We start from the raw sequence: 26,917 nt of genomic DNA on the forward strand, positions 1-26,917 counted from the left end.
GGAACCCTCGGAGCCCTGCCAGCAAGCTCTTCTGTCATTTGTTTGCAGGCAGCCAGCCTGGGGAGGTAAAGGGGGCCCCCAGGGAATGGGAGGGGGCCACATCCAAGACCTTCCTGCTGCCCATCTGTCAGTCTTGAGAGGCATCATGGGAACAGGAGGTCAGGGTGGCAGGCAGAGTCCAGAGACTCTCCAAGGCTTGGTGTCAAGCTGCTCTATGCTCCCTTCCTGGCACCCACCCACCCGCCAAAACGAACATCCCCCTCCCCCTTCCTTGTCCCCCTCCCCCTTCCATCTCCATCTCCACGTTCTCTTTGCCTTCCCAGGTCCAGATCCTCCACCTGCTGCTTTGCCGCTCCTTTCAGCTCTCATACCTCTTGCAGCACCCTGAGGATCAAGCCCAGCCTGGGCCGGGGCCACCTGTGGAGGAGCCCCCCAAGCCGCCGCCCAGCCCCGCGGGTCCTGCTGGGCTGATCAGGGAGCCCTTTGGCCGGGATCAGGTCTCCCAAAACGTCCATGCTCTGGTCTCGTTCCGGCGGCTGCCCGCCCCCGCTGAGGGGCTGGCAGGCTGCAGCGCGGTGAGTGGCTCCCGGAGAGCGGAGAGGGATGGCCGGGAGTTGGAGGGCAGGGACGGAAGGCCAGCCTGTCTGGCCTGTTTCCCAGGCCCAGGCCGGAGCGGACCTTCTCTTCTGGCAGCTTGGGGCCCCCCGGGGGCCCCCTTGGGGGAGGCCAGAGCGGACCTTCTCTTCTGGCAGCTTGGGGCCCCCCGGGGGCCCCCTTGGGGGAGGCCGTGGGTTTGGGGGGGACCCGGCAGGTCCTCGACCAGGTTCTTGGGGGGAATGGTGGACCGAGCTCGGGAGTCAGAAGCCTGGGGTTCCCATCCCCGGCGACCCTGGGCCCAAGGGATTTCCCGTCTGCGTCCCTTTGGCGTTAGACTGCCCACACCCCTCCTGCTTTTTCATAAGCAGCGTCTAGAAGGACGGCGGCTGCCGGGCCGTCTGTGGGAGCCAGGCTGAGGCTGGACAAGGACGGGGCCTCAATAAAGGCCCTCCTTGTGGGCAGCGGCCAGAGCCCGTAGCAGGAGCCAAAGAGAGGGGACAGGGAGGCTAGGAAGGCAGCCCACTCAGACCCACGAGGGCGCCATCTTTTCCCTGGAGTGTGAGGAAGGGGTATTTAGAGGAGCGTCTGCCGGGGAAGGGACTGGGCCGCCGGAAGTGGGCTACAGACCGGAATCTCCCCTCCTTCATTTGCTCCTGCCGGACATGGGGCAACCCCCCATCTCTTCTGAACCTCAATTTCCTTATCTGAAAATGGATGGAAAGGAACCTCCAAGCCTCGTGGTGCAGCAAAAAGAATTCTAGATGCAGTCGGAGGACCTGGGTTCAAGAGAGCCCTGCTTCCTAGGACCTGGGTGACCCTTCCGCTCTCTGCGACTCCATTCCCTCAGCTGTAAAATGACAGGTGGACAGGTCTTGGAGTCAATACTGTATATTGGTCCCAAGGCAGGAGAGTGGAAGGGCTAGGCCATGGGGGTCAAGAGACTTGCCCAGGGTCACCTGGCTAGGAGGTGTCTGAGGCCAGATTTGAACCCAGGACCTCCTGTCTCTGGGCCTGGCCCTCCATCCACTGAGCCACCCAGCTGCCCCTTTCTAAAGGACACACACACATGACCTGTGGCTTCTGCTTTGTAGACTCACAGAACTAGAAGGGACCTGGATCCCTTACACCAACCACTGACTCAGAAAGCCACAAACGAACATTTTCTATGTTGCTTTGTCTTTATTTTTATGTTGTGCTAAACAGTTCAGTGCGGGAGAGCCCCAGGGAGCTCGAGACCGCAGACCGAAGCTGGGATCTGAACCCCAGCCTCTGGCTGCACACCCATATCGGACCTTTTGCCAGGTAGCCCATTGGTTAGTGCCACGGTTCCCCTAATGGCACAGGAATGGTGACGGAGCCAAGAAGGGCTGCCCGCTCTGTGGGGCATCAGAAGCAGGGGGCTGAGGCTCCCAGGGACCGCTTCTGCCTTGGCTCTCTGGGTCTGTGACTTTGTCCGTCTCTTTGTCCTCTCTGGTCGCTGCCTGCAGAAGGAGATGTCTGAGGCAGAAGGTCGAGGGGCCACCCCCCGTCAATCCCGCCTGGGGAACCCTTACTGCTCCCCCACCCTCGTGCGAAAGAAGGCGATTCGGAGCAAGGTGATCCGATCGGGGGCCTATCGCTGCTGTACCTACGAAACCCAGCTGCAGCAGTCTGCGCGGGAGGCCTGTGAGTGTGTGTGTGTGCCAGGGGAGCCGGGAGGCTGTGGGTATGGACAGGCACCTTCAGAAACCAGATGGTAAGGGGGCAGGCCAGAGAGCCAGCTGCCCGGGGCAGAGGAGGCAGTGAAGGGGGCCTTTACCTAAAAGGGAAGAGGCCTGGGGTTCAAGAGTACCTGTAAGGCTTGCTTTCCTCTCCATAGCCCTGGGAAGGTAAAAGGCCCAGAATCCCAGGGGCTCAGAGCTAGGAGAGACCTTAGAGACCAGCAAACTCAGCTCATTCCACATCTGACTTGGGGAGTAGGAAAGTAGGAAAGTTCTCTCCATTTTATAGCAGAGAAAGTTGAGGCTAAAAGTGATTTACCCAAGTGACAGAGAAAGGATCTGAGCCCAAGTCAGTGTCCTTTCCATTCCCTCATGGAATTTCTTGTTGTTGTTGTTGTTGTCTTCTGTTTTTTTTTTAAATAATATTTTATTTGATCATTTCCAAGCATTATTCATTAAAGACAAAGATCATTTTCTTCTCCTCCCCCCCACTCCCCATAGCCGATGCGTGATTCCACTGGGTGTCACATGTGTTCTTGATTCGAACCCATTTCCATGTTGTTAGTATTTGCATTAGAGTGTTCGTTTAGAGTCTCTCCTCTGTCATGTCCCCTCAACTGCTGTAGTCAGGCAGTTGCTTTTTCTCGGTGTTTCCACTCCCACAGTTTGTCCTCTGCTTATGAATAGTGTTTTTCTCCTAGATCCCTGCAGATTGTTCAGGGACATTACACCACTTGTCTTCTGTTTTAAAATCAATACTGTGTATAGGTTCCAAGGCAGAAAAGCGGTAATGGGCTAGGAAATGGGAATTGTGACTTTCCCAGGGTCACACAGCTAGGAAGTGTCTGAGGCCACATTTGAACCCAGGACTTCCCATTTCTAGGCCTGGCTCTCCATCCACTGAGCCACCCAGCTGCCCCCCTCATGGAGTTTTATAAAATGTCAGAACCTGAAGGGCCCTTAGTGATCATCAAATCATCCAACCCCCTCATTTTCCAGTTGCCGTTTAACTCATGATGCTGGGGTAGGAAAAGGAGCTGGAAGGAGGCATTCTTTGCCTCCAAACTATCCCCATCCCCTTCCTTTCCCATCCTCATCCTCATTCCCATCCCCTTCCCCATGCCCAACCCTTTCCTCTTCCCTATCCCCTTCCCATGCCCATCTTCATCCCCATCCCTATCCCCTTCCCCTTTCCCAACCCCTTCCTCTTCCCCTTCCTCTTCCCCCTCCCCATCCCTATCCCCATTCCCATCCCCTTCCCCCTCCCCTCCCCTTCCATCCCCATCCTCATCCCATCCCCATTCCCATCCTCTTCCTCTTCCCCAACCCCTTCCTCTTCCCTATCCCCTTCCCCAACCCTTCCTCTTCCCCTTCCTCTTCCCCATACCTATCCCTATCCCCATTCCCTTCACCCTCCCCTTCCCATCCCCATCCTCATCCCCATTCCCATCCCCTTCCCCAACCCCTTCCTCTTCCCCTTCCTCTTCCCCATCCCCTTCCCCATCTCCAGGCTCTTTGCAATCAGTAAGTTAGATCTGTGTAGTATTTGAGCCAAGGTGTCAGTGCCCCCACCTCAGGTCTAGGCTGTGGTGCTTTGGAGAGTGCTGGGCAAAGGCTCTGAGGCCAGAGGCTGCACCTTGACTGCTACTCATCAGCTGTTTCCGCCTCATCTGTAAAATGAGTTCACATGGCTGCCCTGAGCCTTCAGTGAGAGAATGAGTGTACAGTGTTTTACGACGCCCTGCAGACATGCCAGCACTTGTTAACGTGTGTCTCCAACACTGTAGTTCCTGATGCCTGGGAGAGGTGGGCCCAGGGAGCCAGTGGTCTGGCCTGCCTGGTGGAGAGCGAGGGAAGCCTGACTGAGAACATCTGGGCCTTCACCGGCCTCTCTAGGTGAGTTCCTCCCCACACCCACACCCCATGAGCACCCTTCGAGGCTGCCGTAGTCACCTCATGTGTGAGCTAGGGGCAGGTTCTTCCTGGGCTCTGCTTAGGGGTTTAGGGATCATCCTCCCCATTTCTGGGAAATGCAGCTGGGGAGCTGCTCCTGTCCAGAGAGTCACAGATAAGTGCTACCTAAGGCCTGGTACTCACCAAGGGCCCCCTCTGTCCCAGGGCCCGGGCACTCTCCCTGCTCCGAAGAGATGTCCTTGGGGCCTTTCTGCTGTGGCCCGAGTCTGGTCCTGGAGGCCAGTGGTGCCTGTCAGTGAAGACACAGTGTGGCGTGGTCCCCCATCAGATCTTCAGGACTAACTTGGGCAAGTTCAGTGTGGAAGTAAGTGCTTGGCGTCTATTCATCCCTCTCCTGCCCCCAACTTCTCCTCTGTTCACATCCCTTGGACTATTTCAAGGCTCTGGAAATGGCTCGTGAGACTTGGGACACCTGTGTTGGGTTAGTGGATTAGAGGACTCAACTAGCTTTAGGATGGAAGGAAAGATAGGAGGAAGGGAGGGAGAAAGGGATGGAAGGGACAGAAGAGGAAAGGGAAGAAGAAAGGAGGGAAAGGTGGGAGAGGGGAGAAAAGGAAAGAGGGAGGAGGTGAGTGAGGAGAGGCATGGAAGGAGAAAAGGGGGAAGGGAGGAAGGAAAGATAAGAGGAAAGGAGGGATGGAGGAGAGAAAGAGGGAAGACATAAGGAATGAAGAAGGAAAGAGAAGGTAGCAAGGAAGGAAAGGAGGGAAGAATGAAGAAATGAATAAGGGAAGGGAAAGTAGGAAGGAAGGGAGAGAGGAAAGAAGAAAGTAAAGGAGGGGAGGAAGAGAGAAAGAGGGAAGGAATGAAGGGAGGAGAGAAGGAATGAAGAAAGTAGGAAGTAAGGAACAGAGGGAGGAAAGAGGGGATGATGGGAGGAAGAAGGAAAGGAGGAAGGAAGGAAGGAAGGAAGGAAGGAAGGAAGGAAGGAAGGAAGAAAGGAAGGAAGGAAGGAAGGAAGGAAGGAAGGAAGAAAGGAAGGAAGGAAGGAAGGAAGGAAGGGAGAGGGAAGTTCAAGGAAGGAAAGACTGACTTACTAGGAGACAACCACTGTGCTAAGTACTGAGGACACAGGTACAAAATTGAGAGGGCCCATGCCCTCAAGGAGCTTCCACTTTCTTAGTGCAGTGGTGACCAGACAGGGGGTTTTTGGTCTGGGCAGTCAGAGGGACAGTGAGTGGAGCCTTCTGGCAAGTGGATGTACCCCTTTAGAGAAGCAGGGGTACTGTCATTTTGATTGACTCCACCTTTACAGTGTTCTTGGGAGAGAACGCCTTTGGGAAACCTGAAACCAGTAGAGAAATGGTACCTTAACTTAGAAAAGCACTTAGCATGTGCCTGGCCCGTAGTAGGTAGCTGTGATCCACATGCTTGTTCCCCTCCACTTTCCCCCATTTATAAGTCTTTAGCACAGTGCCTGGCATATAATAGGCACTTAAATTCCCATTTCTTTTCCTTCCTCTGGGAGTTCATATTCTTACCAGGGAAATGTCAACTTAGCAATAATATTTCCTTAAGGTTTGCTAAGCACTTTACATAGAATCTCATTTGATTCTCATAACCTCTCTGAGGTTATTATTCCCATCTTACAGATGAGGAAAGAGGCTGAGACTTCCCAAGGGTCACGTGCCCATTCTCTGAGGCAGGATTTGAACTCAGGTCTCCATGACTCCAATCCAACATTCTAGCCCCTGGACTGAGGTGTAACTATATACATACAAGATTTAGACAATGTAAACTTGAAGATAATCAGTCATAGAGGGGAAGGCGCTAGCAGTAAAGGGACCAGAAAAGCCGCCCCCTCCACCTTGTGTCTGAGGCAGTTTGAACCGAGTGCTTTGTTAACCTTAAAATGCTGTGGGAACAAGGGGGCAAATTCTGGCTCAGCCATTTCCTAGCTGTGTGATCTGAGGCACATATGTAGCTGCCCTGAGGCCAAGTTTCCTTTTCCAGAAAATGAAGGGCAGTGGGGGGAGACTAGATGCTCTGGTGAAGTCTCCTCCCCCTCAAAATCAATGCATCCCATTATTGTATCTCTGACTCAGGATGATGGTCTTTTTCTTGTGCCCTCAGCATCTGCCGACAGAATTCCCCAGCCTGGAGGCCTTGGTGGAGCACCATTCAGGAGCTGAGCGTAGCCTTTTCTGCCCCCTGGACATGGGACGTCTGAACCCCTGCTATGAAGCACAGGACTATGGGCCCAGCCGGCCTGCATGGCCCCGTGGCCACCCCAAGCAAGAGCCCCGGCAGCAAGAACTGGGCTAATGCCAGTTTTGGGGATGCCAGAACTCAAGTAGTGTGTGTGCGTGTAAATTTTAAGTTATTCCCCTTGGGTTTTCCCAGTCTGAGAAATCTCTTCCCTTGGTGCTGTTTCCTTGTGGAGCAAAGCCCTGAGTGGGGAGTCACTCTGTCTGGCCATCTCTTGGACACACACTCTCTCCCTTCCTCCCTCTCTCTCCCTCTCTGTCTCTGTCTCGCTCTCTCTCTCTCTTCCTTCATCTCTGTCTCTGTCTCTCTCTCTGGCTGTCTCTCTGTCTCCTTCCTCTCTCTCTCTGTCTCTCTCTGGCTCTCTCTCTCTCTCTCTCTCTCTCTCTCTCTCTCTCTCTCTCTCTCTCTCTCTCCCTTCATCTCTCTGTCTCTCTCTCTCCCTTCATCTCTCTCTCTGTCTCTCTCTCTCTCCCTCCCTCCCTCCTTCCCTCTCTCTCTGAACTGAGGCATAGTGGGGAGAAAATCTGCAGCCTTCCCTTGCTTTGCTGTGTTATGGCCAAGGAGACAGTTGCTCAGCTTGGTTGGCCTGGCTGCCTCCATCAGAGATCTTCCCTTTGGAGCATGGATGGATCTCAGCCTCGGGGGCCCTGGGACTTTTTAACCCGAGCTCACCCCCCCCCCCGAGTCTGCTTCTACCCTCCATGGGCTCACCCCAACCTCTGCTTCCAGCTTTCTTATGGATGTGTTATTTTATTCAGAAAATCCTCTGGGGGAGGTGGAGGGAGGACAGACATGCAAGCATCATCACTGAAAAAGACCTGGGTTTAAATCTCTGCTCTCATGACCTTCAGCAACTCATTCTTTTCTCTGGACTGCGTTTTTTTCCTCTGTAATGGAAAGGGAGGCAGTGGATAGAGTGCTGGACCCGGAGGCAGAAATACCTGGGTTTAAATCCCACCACAGATACTAGTTGGGTGACTCTGGGGAAGTCTCTGACCTTCTGGCTGTCTCAGTTTCCTCATCTGTAAAATGGGGAGGAGGAATTGGACTCAATGACCCAGCTCCAAATTTATGATCTATGTTAAAGATGTTGGACCAGACGGTCCCTAATGTCCAAGGATTCTGGGCTCTGTTCTGATAGTCCCTATGGTTGGGGCTGAAGGTGCTTCAAGGCATTCAGTGATCTGGGATTCTTTGATCCTTGATTGACACATTTGGAAAAGTGGCCCCCAGGTCCAGGGGAAGGGAAGGAGGAAGGGCTGATTTGGTCTTGAGCTGCCACTTGGGGTTGGTTGAGGCCTTTTTCTTTTTTGCTAGAGGCCCATGGTTAAGGTAAGAGGAATGCTGGGAAGGCTGCTGCAGAAATGCTGGAGAGGGAACCATCTCTTCCTCTTGCCATGTTTATACCATCAGCGTAGGGCCAGGTAGTCACAGCAGCTGGCCAGGGGCTTCTACAATATAACTCAGTGCACCAAATAACACGATTCTGGGGCTTTGAGTTGGAGGGGACCTTAGAGATCATCTAGTCTAGCCCTCTCATTTCAAGGAGAGGGAGGTTCAAGTCAAGAAGAGGAAGGTGATTTACTCAAGGTCACATAGTCAGTAGATGAACCCAAACTTTGGCACTAGGTCTGGGTTACCTGAAAGAAGTAGGGAGTGAATTGAGCTCAGTAGACTAGTTCCTGGGTCTCTAGGCTTTGAGGTTCACCAGGTACTTTCTTCGAAATCATCCCCACAAGAATGGAAACTGAGGGATCTTTTCCCCTTCTTTTCACAGATAGGGAAACTGAGGTCTCAGGGAGTGACTTGTTCAGTTGGGCAGCTATGCAGCTATTCAGTGTCAGAAGTGGGATTTGAATATATTTGCTAAATCCACACATCTCCAGATTCTCAAAACTCTTTTTTCCCCTCTCTATCTCAGCTCCCTCTTCTTTTCTCCTTCCCTTGGCTTCCTGTTTATCTTTATCTCATCTCATATTCCCTTTTCCCTCTCCATCTCTGTCTCTTTCCCATTCTCCCAAACAGCTTAGGGCTGTGGACTTAGAGTTAAGAAGTCTAAGTTGAAATCTTGCCTTAAATTAACACTGTGAGACTCTTCACTTTAACTTCTGTGGCCTCAGTTTCCTTATATGTCAAATGAAAGGGCTGAACTCGGTCTCTTACCTTACAGCTTTTTTTTTTTAACCCATACCTTCCATGTTAGAATCAATATTAAGTATTGGTTCCAAGGCAGAAGAGCCCTAAAGGCTAGGCAATGGGGGTTAAGTGACTTGCCCAGGGTCACACAGCTAGGATGTGTCTGAGGTCACATTTGAATCCAGGACCTTCCGTCTCTAGGCTTGACCACTGAGTCACCTAGTTGCCCCTGCCTTCCAAGCTTTAAATCGATGACCCTTTGCTCTCCTTTGGCCAACTGGAGCCAAGAACCAAGTAGGACCTACAGAGTTAAGACTTTAGTATCAGGAGGTAAAAACAACTCATTTAAGTTCTATGGTCTTTGCTTCTCTGTCTTGTATCATCCCTTGCAAAACTGCAAGTTTGCATCTCATGCCTGGCTTCAATGGCAGAGCATTCAAGCACCGGTAAGGGTGGAAGGAGAGGCCAGAGAGTTGGGTAAGAAACTTTGAGAAGGTGAAAGAATGTGAACTTTGGTCCAGGCTGGGCTCCCAAGGGGTTTTGGGTAATCTAACTTAGAGAATCCTGCTTTCAAGTATGGGAAGTGATAAGATGTCCAATAGACTTTCACAGCCTTGACCTCAGAGGGGGTAAACCAGGAGCAGAGAATGGAAGTCACTGAGAGGCAGAATTCAGAACTTCTTAACAATTAGAGTTATCCATGAGTAGAATAGGCTGCTGGGTGAGGTAGTGAGTTCCCCATCACTGAAGTTGAGTCTTGATGATTCCTTGTCTGAGATAACTTAGAAGGAATTTCTAATCAAATAGGAGCTTAGACTAGATGACCTCTGAAGCTTCCCATGCTCCGGTTCTGGGCTAGTTTCACAATACAGGTATTCCTCCTTTTAAGTAACCATGATGGGCTCTTTCAGATTCATCTTCAATGTGCTGAATTCTCAAAGGTCTCCTCTTGTTCTAGCTGACCTTTGCATGTAAGACAGTGGATTTCCTATGTGCTTTCCCCTCACCACAAAGGATTAGAGCCTGGTTGGATTGGGTTCTTTAAATTCTCAAACCCAGGGACACAAAGAGGGAAGCAAGCTACTCAGTCACTGTGTGACATGGGCATATTTCCTTTCTGGGGGCCTCAGTTTCCTTATCTGTCTAATAAAGGGTTTGGATGAGATCTCTTCCAATTTTCATCATGACAGTTGAATGTGAAAGAGTTGCTGATGGCCAATGACTGATTTCCGAGTTCAAGAATTAGCTTCTATGTAGCAGGACCTGGGGGAAGCTCCCAGGCTCATTCTTCCCCTTTGCCAGTTTTCTCTTGGGGGACTTTTTCTGAAACGAAGTGTCACGGGCAGGACTGGACTGGACTAAATTCTGGAGGGGGTGGGGAGTGTTAAGAGGGGTGGCTGTTATCAATAAAAACATTTCTCTGAAGATGAATGGGAAAATAGGGTTAACTTTCAATATCTTCTGGTGGGATCCATTTATTCCACCACGAATACTTGGTAACTGGACACAGCCCTCTGGCCTGGGCCCCAGTGTCAAAGTTTCCCCCTATTGTGACATGAGCCCTGATGGCTCCCAATCCATGACAAAAGTGGAGTGGTATCTGACAGTTCAAGGGGGGGGGGAAGACTATGGAGCAAATAGTGTAAAGAGGGTCTCAAGAGGGATGTTTAATCTACTTAGAGAACAACTTTCCCCAAGCACTTTAATATTCATTCATTAAGCATTTTTATATTGTATACAAACCACGAATGTACTAATTTTAGCCTAATTGTCCATGTGTGAACTTTCTGGGAATAAAACCCTAGATTTCTTTTTTAAAAAATTCTCAGAATTTTCACAAATTTGGAGACCTTTCTGGGAAGTCTCTTCATTAGCTGAATTTTGGGCTCCTTGTCCCTCTTCCCTTCCCCCTTCCCCTTTTGCCTTCATGAAGCTGATTAGGTCCATGTGTATATATACTTTCCCTGTACTGGCTAGGCTCACTGGTTAGACTTGGCCTTTCCTGAAAAACATTTATTATTGTGATTTTTCAAATACTTACCTTCTTAGAATCTCTATCATTTCCAAGGCAGAAGAGTGGTAAGGGCTAGGCAATTGGGTTTAAATGACTTGCCCAGGGTCACACAGCTAGGAAGTATCTTTGGCCAAATTTGAACCCGGGACCTCCTGCCTCCAGGCTTTGGCTCTTCATCCACTGAGTCACCTAGCTGTCCCCAATTTATCTTTTAAGAGCCCTGACTTTCTCACACTTGAAGGGAAACCTGGTCTAGGTGGCCACTACTTTTGCTTCTGTGGAGAGATGGAGGAGAAGAGAGAAGCAGGCTTGGGGGTCTCGAAGTGGGCACTGTCTTCTCGAGTTTCTCTCTAAGCCAAGAATGTCTTACTTGAAAGCCCTCTTTTATCTCTCGCCACATCTCTAACTTTTCCCTAACTCTTGCCAATGTCTTCTAGAGTCTCTGTTCTCATCTATTTCTCTCCCTCTCCCTGGGTCTCCGTTAGCTTAATAAGCGCTTCCTCCCAGAATGCAGCTCTCCTGGATCCCTAATTTATGGGCTATCTGTCCCTCCATCTCCAATCCATCAATGTCTCTAACTCTCCGGGCAATGAGCGCCTGGGGTGTCCGTCAGTCCTACTGACGATGTCTGCCGTCTCTCTGGGATCTCTTTGGGAATGTCTCAAGCCAGTATCTCCTGGATCGGTCCCACCATGGGAGGCCGGCAAGGGGAACCGGGGAGGACACTTGCTGGACTTGGCTTTTGTTGGGCGGCAGGAGAGGCTTGGAACGTCTAAGCTTTCCCCCGAGCCGCCGCCACCTGTGACGCCAGAGCCCGTCGCTAGGCAGCGGCGAACGCCGCGACAGGCGGGAGGAAGGGGCGGCTCCCGGGCTCGGGTCCCTGCGGCGGCGGCGGCGGCGGCGCCTGCACCGCGGAGCCCCCTCCCCCCTCCCCCCGGCCCAGCCCACAAGGACCGGAGCGCCGGGGCGGAGAAGGAGAAGCAGGCGCCGGTTTCGGTCCCCCAACCTCCCACGCGCGAGCGCCGGGGTCCCCCGGGCTGCTCCGCCCGCCCGGGAGCCCCTTCCCCCCTCCCTCCCCGCCCCGTCGAGGCCCCGTTACCGGACCGCTGCACCACCCCTAGACTCCGCACTGCCCCCTCCTCCCCGCCTTCCCAGAAGCGGGGTTCCCTTCCCTTTGACTCTCTGTGCATTCATTTGGGCCACACTTCCAGGCCCTGCCTGCCCCTGCCCCTTGCGGGGAGCCGGAGTCCCCCCACCTCGAGGAGCTAGGAGACATCGCGCTTCCCAGACCCTGTGCGGGTCTGAGGGCCCCTGCACCAGCCCAGAAGAGAGAGGCTGAGTGCCCCTTCTTTCCTCTGTCCAGTCCTACATCACCAGCTGTCGGAGGAGTGGGCCTCTAACCGCGTAGCCCTAGGGGAGCCCCGCCCAGTACTGTAGGAGCCCCGCCCCCAGACCACCTCAGTAGTCCCAGGCAGCCCGCAGGGCCCCGCGCCCGTCCCGACGGAGGAGGTGCCCCCTACCACGGGCCAGGTCTGCCCCGCCCCGGTCACCCGGTCAGATAGCCTGGGCCCCGAGCCCGGCCCCGCCTCTGCCCTGCTCCGCCCCGCCAAGTAGGTTCCCCGGCGTGGGCCTGGGCCTGCAGCCCGGGCCAGGCCCCGGGGCCCCCCGCCGCGGCGGTAGCATGGCCTCGGAGTCGGTGAAAGTGGTGGTTCGCTGCCGGCCCATGAACCATCGGGAAAAGGAGCTGAACTGCCAGTCCGTGGTGACGGTGGACTGCGCCCGCGGCCAGTGCTTCATCCAGAACCCGGGCGCCGCAGACGAGCCGCCCAAGCAGTTCACCTTCGACGGCGCCTATTACCTGGAGCATTACACCGAGCAGATCTACAATGAGATCGCCTACCCCCTAGTGGAGGTGAGGGAGGGGTGGGCACCGGGCGGGGCACGTGCTGGGGGAGGACCTGGCACCTACCGGGGCGGAGGCTAGGGCCCAGGCCCGCCCTCCCCACCCCCACCCCACCCCCACCCCTGCCTCGCGCCTACCATTCTGGCCAATTCGACGTACTCCCAGCCCTGGGGGAAACAGTCGCTGCCTTCGAGGGGTTTCCATTCTGCCAGAGGAGAGCCGTGGTCCAGAGGCTCAGCCTTTCTCCCCCATCCAGAATCCAGGACACCCCTTCGAGCTGGTTTCCAGCGTTTATCCTCGGCTCGACCCCACCCCCTTCCATCCGGGTCCCAAGGTACCCCCCCCCCCCCTTAGGCCAGGCAGCCCTAGCCTTCCTGGCTCAAGACTGAGCTCCCATCCCACCTGCGGGAAAAGGCCTTTCCTGGTCGCCCCTTCATGCAAGCCTGTGCCATTCTGTCTGGCCTTAGCTTCGATTTCCAGTGTCTGTCTTCCATGTCCATCTGTATGTTGTCTCATCCCATCCCATCCCCTTGTAAGGCAAGCCCTTGGAGGGCAGGGGGCCCTGGTATGGCCTTTCTTTGTACTACCATCACTTAACACCGTGCCTGGCACATAGTGAGCCCTTGAATGCTTGTTGACTGACTGATTGAACCCTACCTGACACTCCCATGTTCTGCCCCACCTAGGATAAGCCAGGCTCTGGAAGCCTTGACTTGCCTTTTCCCTGGGAGAGTTCTAGCCTTCCATCTCCCTTTCTTTGTGGGAGTCAACCTCCTCCTCTCAGCATCCAGAGCTTTCTTCCTCCCTTTTCCCAGGACCCCGGCCTTTGTGTGTCCTGTGATTCCTGTTTCTCTTATCCACAAAGTGCTCAGACCTGCCTACTGTAGGGCCTTTGGAAGGAATTGTCTAAGGCAGCCTGGGTGTCGGAAGACCCTGGTCCAAGTCTCGCCTGTCTGGGGGCCTTGGGCAGCGTATGGCCCTTCTCTGTGCTCCAGGGGAAACTTGAATAAATTGCCAGGCAGTTACTGAACCTCCCTGCTAGAGGGAGTTTCCTCACTGGGAGTCCTCTATGAAATGACAGGCCCAAGGGAAATAAGAAACGGGGCCATTTAAAGGGCAGTCTAAAGGAGAGGACTTCTCTCCAGTGCCCAGGGTACTCAGGCCTGACTAATGGACAGTAAGAGATGATAAGAACCCGAGTTTCACTAACCCTGTCCAGAAATAATGGGTTTGATTTTATAGGGAGATAACTGGAGCCCATTCCAAGACTATCAAAAGAGAAATGTTGCTGGAATTTCACTGACCGTTCTCGGGCGGTCAAGGGACCACATCTGCTGTGTGTGGTGTCCTGGGCCTCACATTTGTGGCGCATTTCTTCGTGTACGTTGAGAGACATTGAGGCTTACCTTTGGCAATTTAATTGGCTCCAATAAGAGTCCGAAGTCCTAGTTGGAGTCCCTACCCAGCATAGCATTCTTAGGAAGGTACAGGACTCCGCTCTGCCATTGACTTACTGTTGTGTGACCTTGGCTAAAATGCTTTCCCTCTCTGGGCCTCAATTTCCCAGAATCTCAGATATCATCTGGTCCAATCTCAGTGGAAAGTCCCTTTTGGGCACCTTTGACATGGGGTCAAGACCTCCAGTGTGGATGTGGGAGGGAAGCTCATACATCTCATGTAGATACTCCTCCTTCTTATAAGAGAATTGGACTCGATAATCCTTATTTTATTTTGTTTTTTAAACCCTTACTTTCGGTCTTAAAGTCAATACTAAGTATTTATTCCAAGGCCAAAGAGTGATAAGGGTGAGGCAATTAGGGCTGAAAGATTCTCACAGGGTCAAAATAGATCTTTAAGCTGGAAGAGGCCTTGGAGACCATTTACTGCAGCCTCCTCATCTTACGGTTAAGGACATTGAGGACCAGTGAGATCAATCATCTGCCCAAGGCCATGCATCTAGTAAGCATCTAAGATGGGATTTGATCCGAGGTCTTCCGATTCCAAATCTGCTGCTTTTTGCTCTGTGCCATATTCCGTGACTGGCTCTAAAAAGGCCATTCTAAAATGTGTTAGTGCCTGATATTGTTAGGAACACTTCTGTGATGTAGGAATGTGGGCTAAGCTGACCTCAGAGTTGATTGGATGGCATTACAGAGGGAAATCCTAAGGTTGAATTGGCCTCATCTCAGAAGACAGCTATGGCTATGCCTCAGGATTGGGTTAGCAGCTGGTGAGCCCAGGAATCCATCGCTGGTTTTGATGTGAAATATCCCTCGTTCTTGCCATTTGCTCAGGGTGACGAACTTAAAAAAAAAAAAAGACAAGATAAAAGTTTGGCTCAGGCTCTTGAGTTTTCTTTTTCTTATTTTTTTTTAAAATCTAGCCCAGGCTTCTTCCCAGTTTTCAGAGATCAGAATGGAAAGGAGGCAATCCTTGGGCAGTTTTCCATGATGGAATGGGTTGGACCTGCTCTTAACTCCTGGGGGTCAAAGAAATGAAGAGGTCTGTGTCTCTTCTGCCCTACTGGTTAGGTTACTAGCCCAGCCATTACATTCTGAAGTTGCTTCTCCCCAAGTCCTCCACCTCTGGCCCCATTCCCACTCTGCCAAATTCCCAAATGCCAAAAGGGTTGCTGCTTTCCCTCATATATTCTAGGATGGTTGGTCATCCCTTGTTCTGTCCTCGAATCTCCATTCTCCACTGCTTCAGATATATATCCTCACCTAGATTTGGCAGTAAACTATGGGGGAAGCTTCTAACCTGGCTGGACTAGCTTCAAGATTCTTCCTCTTGGAGGAACAGAGCATTGATCACCAAATAGAAAGTTGAGTGGAAGCTGCAAGAGACAGATGAAAAGAAATGATGTCAGAAAAACAAACTTCCTAACAATTAGAATTATTCCCAAGTGGAATAATAAGCTTTGGGAGGTTGTGCATACTCCCTCCCTAGCCAATCGTCTGATAACTTGATCCCTGAGAACCTTCTTCTGATTCCTCCTGATTCCCACCCTATCCCTATTACATCATTCTTCTTTCTTTAGGCCTCTTAGGGCTGAGTTTTGTATTATTTGCAGCACTGATCATCTGGAGAGATTCAAGAGAACTTTTCCTGATCCCTATATGTTAGTGTCTTGCCCTATAGTAATTCTTTTTTAAACCTTTACCTTCTTTCTTAGAATCAATACTATGTTTTGGTTCCAAGGCAGAATAGTGATAAGAACTAGGCAATAGGGGTTAAATGACTTGCCCCAGGTCACACAGCTAGGAAGTGTCTGAGGTCAGATTTGAACCCAGGACCTTCTGACTTCAGGACTGGCTCTCAGTCCACCGAGCCACCTCGATGCCCCCTGAAATCATTTTTTATTTATACAAAATCACAGGAGAGTTGGATGGAATTTGAGTAAGTGTCAGGTACAGCTGATATCCCTAGAAGAGGCCCTATTGTAACATACCTGGGACCATATTGTAACATAGTTCAGAATCAGCCAGCCTCTGGCCAAAGATCTCCAATGATGTGAAACTCATCGCCTCAGAGAAGGGACCATTTCCACTGCTGAACAGCTCTAACCATTATTAGAAAGTTCTCCAGTCTAAATTTGCCTTGTGGCAGACTATTTATTGTGTTTATTTCCTGTGCTAGTTTTATCTACAAGCATTCTGTATGCCTCTCCTAGAAGATCAACTCCTCAAGAGAGGAGGCCAAAGTCATACAGTACTAAATGGCAGAGCCTTTCATCCTTACTGGGGTCAGATAGGTCAAATCCTTCTTCCACGTGACAGCCCTTCAAATACTTATCGACATTTAGCATGTCTCCCTTTGGCCTTTTCCAGATTAAACATTCACAGTTCTTTCAGTGGATCAGTTTACTATAACACCTATTTTTTTTTCTTTTGTAAATCTTTACCTTCTGTCTTGGAATCAACACAAGCATCAGTTCCAGGGCAGAATAGTAAGGACTAAGTGGTAAGGACTAAGCAATTGGTGTTAAATGTCTTGTCCAGGATCACCCAGTTAGGAAGTGTCTGAGGCCAGATTTGACCCTAGTATCTCCCATCTCAGAGCTACTCAGTTGCCCTCATATGGATTTTTAAAAAGTATTTTGTGTAGATCACAATGATAGGTAACGAGGTTACGTGCCATAGTGAAATTAGACACAGGACTTCTGCCCTTGGTGGATCCCATTCATTAAGTGAGCAACATGTGAACTCTGTGCAAATCAACAGTGAGAAAACCCCAAGATCCCCTGTGACTTGGATATGGGTGCATCACTTTGTCCATCTGGTTATAACTTGCCCTTCAGTGCCCTAAATCCCAGTTGGGAGGATGGTGCCATGTCCTAGGCCAGGGGTCCCCAAACTTTTTATACAGGGGGCTAGTTGACTATCCCTCAGACCGTTGGAGGGCCAGACTATAAAAAACAAGCAAACTATGAACAAATCTGTATACTGCTGTCTGGGATAACAGAGGCTGCAGTATTGGGCCTGTCACACCTTGCACAGGCCCATCACTGCCACCACTATACCAGGCAGCAGCATACACAGTGCGGAATCCCCTCTCCCAGATCGCCGCTCACCATGCTGACGTCTTCCATTGTGCAGCCACATAATCCTTTGCATGGTGCCTCATTCTCATTCAGTTACTCTCAGAAAAAGACACCACACAAAGGATTATGTCACCGGAAGTAGTACTGTATGTGAGCCGATGCTGCACTTTGTGGTGCCGCCACATATAATGCTCCTCTCACTCACTGACCACCAATGAAAGAGGTGCCCCTTCTGGAAGTGTGTTGGGGGCCAGATAAAAGGCCTTGGGGGGCCACATGTGGCCTGCAGGCCATAGTTTGGGGACCCCTGGTCTAGGCACTGATATCTGGAGGCACAAAGACAAAAATGAGATGGTCTTTCTCGACTATTAGTAGGAAAACTAGTAAACACATTTAAGTAAATATAATCACCCACTAAACATTTATTAAGCATCCACTATGTGCCAGGCACTGTGCCAAGTGATGGAGGTACAAGGTAATTTGGGAGTGAGGATCACTAGAGTAAGGGAGAATCTGGAAAGGTTGGTATTTGGCTAAATGTTGAAGGGAACTCAAGATTCTCAAAAATGGGGAGCAGAGAGAAGAAGTGCAATCCCGGCAGAGGGCATGGCCTGTGCCAAGTTATGGAAACAGAATGCCATGTTTGAAGAAACAGGCCAGTGTAGTTAAGACAACAGAATGCCTTACGGGGGTCATCTGAAATCAGTGTAGAAAGATAGGCTTGGAGCCAGGTTGTAAAGGACTTTAAATGCCAAGCTGAGAAGCTTGCATTTGATCCTGGAGGAAATAGGGAGCCTCTGGACTTTCTTGAGCACTTTTCTAGAGTGGTGTAACTTTAGAAATGTCATTTGGTAGCCATAGGAGGGATAGATCAGAGAAAGGAGAGCCTGGGTGAGTCTAAATGGGAAAGTAGTCATGGCTAGAGCTACCAAAGCCTTGAACTCGGGTAATGGTGTTGGAAGTCGAGAGAAGGGGATGTGTGTAAGAAATGTTGACGTAATCAGAAACAGCAAGACTGGGCCATTCATTTGGATATGGTGGTGAGAGTGGGAGGGAGTAAAAGAGTGAAGAACCAAGGAATTTAAGGAGATGGGAAATGCGGCTTCACAGCTGCATATTATTTTTCGGTGGGCATGTCCTTCTCCCTGCTAAAGCAAAGATCTTAGAAGGCAGGGACCATCTCCTTTCTATCTTTGAGTCCCCATCTCCGAATGCAGGGCCTGGGACATAGTCACTTCATAAATGCTTGTGGAATGAATGCATTTCAGGCCTGAGCCTCAGTTTCCTTATCTGTAAAATGAGTGGATGGAGCTGTACCTTCTGGAAAATCCTGTCTGGCTCTAACATTCATTGTTTGAAGGTGTCCCCTGGGGCAGTTCTGCTGGCTAAGGGAGCTCAAGAAAGCTCAGATGTGCTGGTCCAGGTCATGTTACCCCACTAACAGTGGTTCCTTATTTCCTCCAGGATCAAATACAAAATGCTCTGCTTGGCATTCAACACTGTTTGCCACCCAGCCCTCCCCTCCTTTTCCAGCCTTCTTAGCCTTACTCCTTCCACATATTCTTTTTCTTTTTTCTTCCTTCCATGTATTCTTCAATCCAGTGGCCTTGTGGCTGTTCCATGAAGAAGACCCTCCATCTGTTGACTCTGAACATGTTCTCTGACTGCCCCCCATGCCCGAAACACTCCCCCTCCTCAATTCTGCTTTCAGGCTTTCCTGCCTTCCTTCAGGTCTCACCAGAAACCCCCTCCAGGAAGGCTTTGTTGGCCCCTCTTAATTCTAGTGCCTTCTCTCTCATAAAGAATTACTTCCTACTTATCCTCTGGATGGCTTGCTTGGTGTGTATGTTTGCCTGTTGCCTCTGTTATTAGATCTGGAAACTCCTGGAAGGCAAGGATTATCTTTTGCCTCTTTTTTTTTATCCCCATAACTTAGCTGTACCTGACCCATAGTAGAAGCTTAATAAACATTGGTGATTGATTGAGATGCTGTAGAGCTGTAACTGTCCTCCAACCTCAGAGCTGATCCAGATCTCCAGGAACAGCTTGGACCATCCCTTCTCTCTTCTACCAGAAAGGGAGGTCCCTCGATGATGGATGGTGGATGGTGAACCCAACCTTCCGATCCAGGGTCACCTAACTGCCTGGACCCGTGGTTCACCCTTGACTTTTGTTTTTATTTTTTTCAATTAAGAAGATCGATTTTCTCTCCTTCCCTACCCCCATACACTCTAAATACCTGTGTCTGTGTTGGCTTTGTGTGCAGGGTGTCACTGAGGGCTACAATGGCACTATCTTTGCCTATGGTCAGACAGGCAGTGGGAAATCCTTTACTATGCAAGGCCTGCCAGATCCTTCTACCCAGAGAGGCATCATCCCCAGAGCATTTGAACATATTTTTGAGAGTGTCCAGGTATGAGGGTCACAGGGGACGGAACGGCTGGGAGGGGATCCTGGGATAGGAGAAAAGACTCCATGGGTCACAAATGACCATTAACCCCACTTTCCATAGCTTGTCTGTTTGAGTGACCTCTGTGTGGCAAAGGTCACCAAAAGGAAAATTGATATTTTCAAATTAACAATTCTTTTTTTTTAATTAAAATTTTTCAAAATCAATTAGCACATTTTTCCCTCCATCACTTCACTGAAGAAAAAAAAAAGGAAAACCAAACCCTTGTAACAAATGGGCAACAAATAACAAACATGTAACTACTTTATATAGCAAACATTAAGCCAAAAAATTTTCCATATTGGCCATTTTCAAAAAGATGGCTCATTCTCTATTCTGAGTCCATCCCCTCTCTGTCAGGAGGTGGGCAGCAGGCTTCCTTAAAGGTCTTCAAGAGACTTGATTGGTCATTGATGGGTTAGATTAAAAAAACAACAACAACAATTTCAATCCTTACCTTTTTGTCCTAGAATCAAGGCTTGGCAGTTAGGGTTAAGTGACTTACCCAGGGTCACACAGCTAGGAAGTATCTGATCTAAACCCAGGACCTCCCATCTCTAGGCCTGACTCTCCATCCTCTGAGCCACCCAGCTGCCCCCCTGCTTCATTCTTAAAGGCAAAATAATAGCTCACTTTTATATAGTGCTTTATGGTTTACAAAGTGCTTTAAAAACATTATCTCCTCTAATCCTTAGAACAACCCTGTGTGAATTGGTAGGTGCTATAATTACTCCCATTTTGCTAATAAGGAAAGTGAGCCTGAGAGAGATTAAATGAACTGTCCAGGGTTACAGAGATAGTAAATGTCAGAGGCTGGATTTGAACTTAGATCTTCCTAGCTGCAGCTCTGATGTTTTGTCTACCCTTCAGGCTGCCATTGAATGGTCAGGGCATAGAATGCTGGGTTCAGATCTGGCCTCAGACACTAGCTCTTTGACCCTGGGCAAATCACATCACCCTGTTGTGCCTCTCAATTTTGCCTCTCAATTTCCTTCACTGTAAAGTGAACTGGAGGAGGAAATGGCAGTATTTTTGCCAAGAAAACCCTAAATGGGATCAGAAAAAGTCAGACACAACAAGCGAAACCCACTCAACAATAGCAAATGGCAAACCACTCCATTATCTACACCAAGAAACCCCCAAATGGAATCCCAAAGAGTTGGACATTGCTGAACAACAACTGAACAGCAACAACAAAAAATATGAAGATTATAATGTCCATTTTACAGATGAGGGAATGTCAAGGTGCAAGTCATTTGCCCAGAGGACCTAGTGTTGGAAGGGAGATTCTAATCCAAGCCTTCCAACTCAAAGCCTTCTGAGGCAGAAGAGCGGGAAGGGCTAGTCAATGAGGGTTAAGTGACTTGCCCAGGGAAGTGTCTGAGGCCACATTTGAACCCAGGACTTCCCATTTCTAGGCCTGGCTCTCCATCCACTGAACCACCCAGCTGCCTCCAAACCTTTATCTTCTGCCTTACAACTGATACTAAATATCAGCTCCAAGGCAGAAGAGCAATAAGGGCTTGCCCAGGGTCACATAGCTATAAAATGTCATGAAATCAAATTTGAACCCAGAACCTCCAGTCTCCAGATCTCCTCGGCCACCTCACTTCCCCTTGGCTATTAGACTTTTGCAGCAGTCAGTCTGGATCGTTTTATAGTGGTTATTCTGTCCATAGCTGTCATAGTTCCTGTATATGTTGATCTTCTGGTTTTCCTCATTTTATTTGGTTTCTGGTTCATGTAAATCTTCCCACACTTCTCTGCTTTCATCTCATTCGTCATTTCTTTCATCCCAGTCATAGGCCAGTCAGAGGTACTCCAGGGTTTTTTAAGGAAAGTGCTTTGTAAACCATAGTTTCAGAGAAAGCCAAGCCAATATATGCTTGGAGCTAAGGAGCCTCTCCCAGGGAGCAGCCTGGATGCTCTCTGGGCTGGGCTGGGCTGCAGGGCTCTTTGCTGAAGAAGAAAAGCCTCTCTCTGTTTTCTCCATACAGTGTGCTGAGAACACCAAATTCTTGGTTCGTGCTTCCTACCTAGAGATCTATAATGAGGATATCCGAGACCTGTTGGGCGCTGACACCAAGCAGAAGCTGGAGGTGAGGACACAGAGGCCCAGGTCTCGCCTTTCAGGGGCTGCGGCCTGGGCCAGTGAGGGGGAGATGGGAATTGTGCCCTTCCCGGGGACCTCAGGCTCATCAGCAAAGGGACTGGAAAGGCCGGCTGTGTTTATATTCACTGAGAAAATAGGAATAGTGTATTATTATATTACCTACTAATTAACTGAAATGATTAAAACATTTGCTTCTCAAAAGCAAGGGTGCTTCTGTGTAGCTAGGTGATTCTGGACAATCTGGCTGTGATTATATTCATAGAGAAAATTTTAATAATTTAATATATTATATACTAATTAAAATTATGAAAACATTTGCTTCTCAAAAGCAAGGGACTGGGCAGCTAGGTAGTTCTGGGCAGTCCGGCTAGGATTATATTCATTCAGAAGATAATAATAAATTATTATGATATATCATATATACTAATAAATTAAAATAATAATAATTAAAACATTTGCTTCTCAGAAGCAAGGAATTGGACAGATATGTAGTTCTGGGCAGTCATTCAGAAGATAATTATTTATTAGTATATATATATATATATACTAATAAATTAAAATAATAATACTTAATTAAAACATTTGCTTCTCAGAAGCAAGGAATTGGGCAGATATGTAGTTCTGGGCAGTCATTCAGAAGATAATTATTTATTAGTATATATATACTAATAAATTAAAATAATAATACTTAATTAAAACATTTGCTTCTCAAAAGCAAAGGATTGGGCAGCTAGGTAGCAGTCCAGCTATGATTATATTCATTCAGAAGATAATAATAAATTATTATGATATATCATATATACTAATAAATTAAAATAATAATAATTAAAACATTTGCTTCTCAGAAGCAAAGGATTGGGCAGAGACGTAGTTCTGGGCAGTCATTCAGAAGATAATTATTTATTAGTATATATATACTAATAAATTAAAATAATAATACTTAATTAAAACATTTGCTTCTCAGAAGCAAGGAATTGGGCAGATACGTAGTTCTGGGCAGTCATTCAGAAGATAATTATTTATTAGTATATATATATATATACTAATAAATTAAAATAATAATACTTAATTAAAACATTTGCTTCTCAAAAGCAAAGGATTGGGCAGCTAGGTAGCAGTCCAGCTATGATTATATTCATTCAGAAGATAATAATAAATTATTATGATATATCATATACACTAATAAATTAAAATAATAATACTTAATTAAAAGCTAGCTGAGCGACCCTGGGCTAGTCACTGAACCTCCCTGGCTTAGCCCTTACTGCTCTTTTACCTTAGAACCAATATTTAGCATCAAAACACAGATTCTAAGATGGAAGCTAAGGTTAAAATATATATATTCCTTGGTCCTCTCCATCTCCAGGGCTCCCATTCCACCTTCCTTCTTTCTCCTGTACTGAATTTCTTTTCTTTTCTTAACCCTTATTTTCTGCCTTAGTAACAACTCTAAGGCAGAGGGACAAAGGCTTGGCAAATGGGGTGGAAGTGACTTGCTCAGGGTCACACATCAAGGAAGTCAGATTTGAACCCAGGACCTCCTGACTCCATTGCTCCACTTTGCTGCCCCCACTGTACAGAATTTCCTTGATCCAATGGCACCAGAGGACACGGGTGAACAGATAAAAAACTGGCAGGGCTGTTAAAGACTTTCTTCAGATTTTATAGATAAGAGGAGACGCCCAGACAGGCTGAGGGAGGGCACAGCCAGTGGCAGCACCCATGGAGGGCAGGAGTATGGGTCTATAGTTGATGATGGGAGTTGCCGGTTAGCTCTCTTGCCCCTTGCCAAAGGGACTCCATGTCCATCAAGCTCTGCCTCAGGGCACCTGCCAAGGAGGTTCTGACAGTAGTCAAGACAAAAGAGAGTTGGGGGGATTGGGAAAGAACCAATGGCTTCTCCTGAGCTATTGCAAATACAACTTTATTGTATTGTATTGAGTATTGTAAACCCAACTTTAACCTAGAAATTACAGGGGGAGAACCTGCCCCCCTTCTTAGTCACATATAGATAGGGTTCCTCCTCTCACCCATCTCCTTCAGCCACTTTGTACCCTGAAACCAACTTCAGTAGCCCAGGGAAGGCTGGCTCTGGCCTAGTCAAGAGAGAGGAAACTCCAGGTTTTATTTTATTTATTTATTAGCAATATGACCTGGGAAAACGGGTTCCCCCTCTGAGCCTCAGTTTTCTAATCTGCAAAATGGGGATAATGATATGCCTTCAGGATAGTTGTGAGAAAAGTGTTTTGTGAAGCTTAGCAAGCTACATTACTTTAATTGGTTGTTCATTATTATTACTTTACGCAGGGATGGAACTGGGGAGGGAATGCCTCCAACAGGAAGCCTTGCCTAATAATCTTAGTTGTCAAGGACAGAATTATCATTTATAGTAGGTTGGAGGAGCCCAGAAACTTGATAGAATGGAAGCTCCTAGAGGGCAAGGATTGTTTCTTTTGTCTTTGATTCCTCAGTGCCTGGCACATAGTTCTTGGGTTGGCTTGGAACCTGGGGATGGGATCAAGGTGGCATGCTTTTGGGTAGCTGCACTAGGGAAATGACATTGCCAGTGGAAAAAAATCCCAGACCCCCTGCTTTCTGTCTTTCTCCCCAGCTGTGTTTGATGAGGCACCTGCCTCACTGGCCACTGAATTGGTCCAAAGCATCTTCTAGTTTTATTTATTTTTATTTTTTAAAAACTCTCACCTTTCATCTTATTTTTTTATTTTTATTTTTTATTGATTAATTCATTTAGAATATTTTCCCATAGTTACATGATTTATATCCTTTCCCTCCTCTCTCCTGGAGCAATTCCACAACGCGTATCATTGTTCAAAACCTATTTCCATATCATTACTATTTGTAATAGAGTGATCATTTAAAGTAAACATCCCCTCACCTTCCATTTTAGAATCAATGTCATGTATTAGGTTTAAGGCAGAAGAGTGGTAAGGGCTGGGCAATGGGGTTAAATGACTTGCCCAGGATCAAATGTCTAAGGGGAGATTTGAACCCAGGACCTCCCATCTGTAGGCCTGGCTCTCAATCCACTGTGCCACCACCTAGCTGCTCACTCAAAGAAAACCTCTCTCTTTGCACTGAGAATTCCTCCTCTCCTCCTTCGTTCCCTCCCCTCTCCTCTTCCCCCTTTCCCCACTCTTCACTCTCCTCCTACTCCCCCCCACACCCTTTCCCTCTCTCTCTTTTTCCTTCCTCTTTCCTCCCCACTCCCTGAACCCTCTATGTCCCTCTCCTCTCCTCCCCCTTGCCCTCTCCTCCCCTCTGCCTCTCCCTTTCTGTCATAATTAAGCCCTGACAGTCGGGAGGAGGATTTAATAAGGAGCCTTCACACTTCAGTGACACTCCCCCCCCCCCCCCCAGTCATATACTCCCCAGTCCCAGGCTCCTTCGGCCTGTTCAGGAAATTCATCTCCAAGTGAGATTTCTCTCCCCATCAATATTGATTTATCTTGCTGTGACTGTGAGTCACTGCAGTCAGCTTGAGGTTAGAGGAGGCCTTGGGAAGGGGTGGTTTGGGGATGCTGGGGGTGGGGGCGGGTGGCGACGTGTGTCACTGCTCAGCTCTTTAGCTTGGGGAGCATTTCCATGCCCTTTCGCCAGCCCCCTCATTCTCTGAGGAAAACAGCCGTTAACCAGCTGCCTCTGAAGCCCCTTCCATCTCATGTGAGCCTCTCGGGACCAGAGATAGTGATAAATTGTGATGCTGGCCAGAAATTGGCTTCTGTCCTTCCCAGCTGGGGCTGGGAGCCTTTAGGCTACAAAGAACAGCTGATCCTTGCTTTTCTCTTGGCCAGAAGGGGACCCCCTTGTGCTTTGGGGGCTTTTTTTTTCTTCCTCTGACCCTGAGTATCTCCCCACACTTGGGGTAAAAAAAACTCAAGAAGGGGAAAGGAATAGATTCTTTGAGGCCACAAGAATAGGGAGAGGTAAGAGGAAAAGAGACTTTACCTTCTATCTGAATCCAACTCCAACCCAAGTATTACCGAGGGATAACTGCAGCTGAAACATAAACTTAAGCGGATAAACAAAGCATCCTCCCCAGCCTCCCCTAGCCATCTCCTTCAGCTACCGTCCATCTCTTTGCACCCAGTCCATTTTGGTGAAAGGTGGGTACAATGGGAAGATGTAGGAATTGGACCCTAGAACCCATTTTGCCATTAGTTAACTGGGTGCCCTTCTTCCTCATTCTAAATCTGTTTTCTTCTCTGGAAAATGAGAGGTTCCTTCTATCCCTGATTTCTATTCTAAGATCCCTCCCAGCTCTGACATTTTATCCTCGAAGCTCTAATATTCTATGCCTTTAGGTTTCTTTGACTAAGCCATAATGGAGATCCTGGTGTATTAACCAAACCTACATTTTTAGTGCAGTTTATCCCCTTTAGAGAGGACAAACAGAATCCCCACAGGCATTTGCCAGTGAATGCTCCTCTACTGGGGCTGTTCCTTTCTCCAAGGATATGCCTAAGTCTGGTAGCTTGAGATTTAGAGCAATTTCTTATTCTTGAGATAGAGAACAACCAAAAGGCCCATTAATCTAACCCTTTCAACCAAAGCCTGCAAAAAGGCATTGTGGGTAATGGCCTTTCCCCTTCCTCAGCCTCCCCCCACCCCCACCTCCCACACCTTTCCTTTAACTCCCTCACTTACTATAGGGATGAGAATGGGAGGAGCAGGGTGAGGCATCATGAGGCCCCTGGGGGAGATTTCTAGGCTTGGAAACTGCCTTCCAGAAACTCCTCTTCTTTGTTCTGCATCCCTATAACCGGTTGCCATGACAACCACGAGCTGCCAGCCTATGGAACAGTGGCTGGGCAGAGCATGGCAGCTGGCTGGGATGCAGAAGAAAGATCTTGATACTTAACAGACGAGTCCCATATCCTAGCTTCCCAGGCTAAGACAATCTTCTCCCTTGGAGGGGTCCATTTCTTATAACCATTGCCTTTCAGCCCCAGCTAGGCTGGACTGCAGCCCTATGAGAGTCACCTTCCTATCTGGTGACATTCACTAAGACTTATAGTCACATCTGAGGACCTGGATTTTGGAGATGAAGCCAAATAAGTTAATATTTGTTAAGTACTTATCAAAGTACTTAATAAATGCTTTTCCCCAAATAAAAATGTAGCTGGCAGGAAGCAACAGGAAGGCTGCTCTGGGAACCAATGTATTCTAGTTGCTTCTTTTTACTGTTGCCTATTTTTAATTTAATTTTTTTATTTAAAAAAATCTATTTTCTTTTCCTCCCATTTCCTTTCCCCCTCCCTT

General features: G+C 48.7%; 2 protein-coding genes across 10 annotated transcripts in view; both read left to right on the forward strand.

Moving 5' to 3' along the window:
* Window positions 1-2: 2 nt before the first annotated feature.
* SH2D5 (SH2 domain containing 5) lies at window positions 3-10,054 on the forward strand (the record flags this gene model as incomplete). Its single annotated transcript, XM_056826194.1, has 6 exons — window positions 3-65; window positions 324-575; window positions 2,085-2,262; window positions 4,085-4,193; window positions 4,416-4,575; window positions 6,345-10,054. Coding segments are annotated over 6 exons (954 nt in total), but the record flags the coding sequence as incomplete, so codon positions are not given.
* A 1,622-nt stretch (window positions 10,055-11,676) lies between these two features.
* Window positions 11,677-26,917, forward strand: part of KIF17 (kinesin family member 17) — a 69,486-nt gene continuing 54,245 nt past the window's right edge. For 2 of the 9 annotated variants that reach the window (XM_007491239.3, XM_056795663.1), the window contains exons 1-3: window positions 11,686-12,541; window positions 19,342-19,488; window positions 21,522-21,623. In XM_007491239.3, the coding sequence (XP_007491301.2) occupies window positions 12,311-12,541; window positions 19,342-19,488; window positions 21,522-21,623 (480 nt within the window). In that variant the 5' untranslated portion in view covers window positions 11,686-12,310. Of the gene's footprint in view, window positions 12,542-12,735; window positions 12,867-19,341; window positions 19,489-21,521; window positions 21,624-26,917 lie in introns of those variants that run through there. The other 7 variants (XM_007491243.3, XM_007491240.3, XM_001377401.5 and 4 more) reach the window with 6 other exon arrangements.

Source organism: Monodelphis domestica, chromosome 4, assembly GCF_027887165.1.
Source record: "Monodelphis domestica isolate mMonDom1 chromosome 4, mMonDom1.pri, whole genome shotgun sequence".
Lineage (NCBI taxonomy): Eukaryota > Metazoa > Chordata > Mammalia > Didelphimorphia > Didelphidae > Monodelphis > Monodelphis domestica.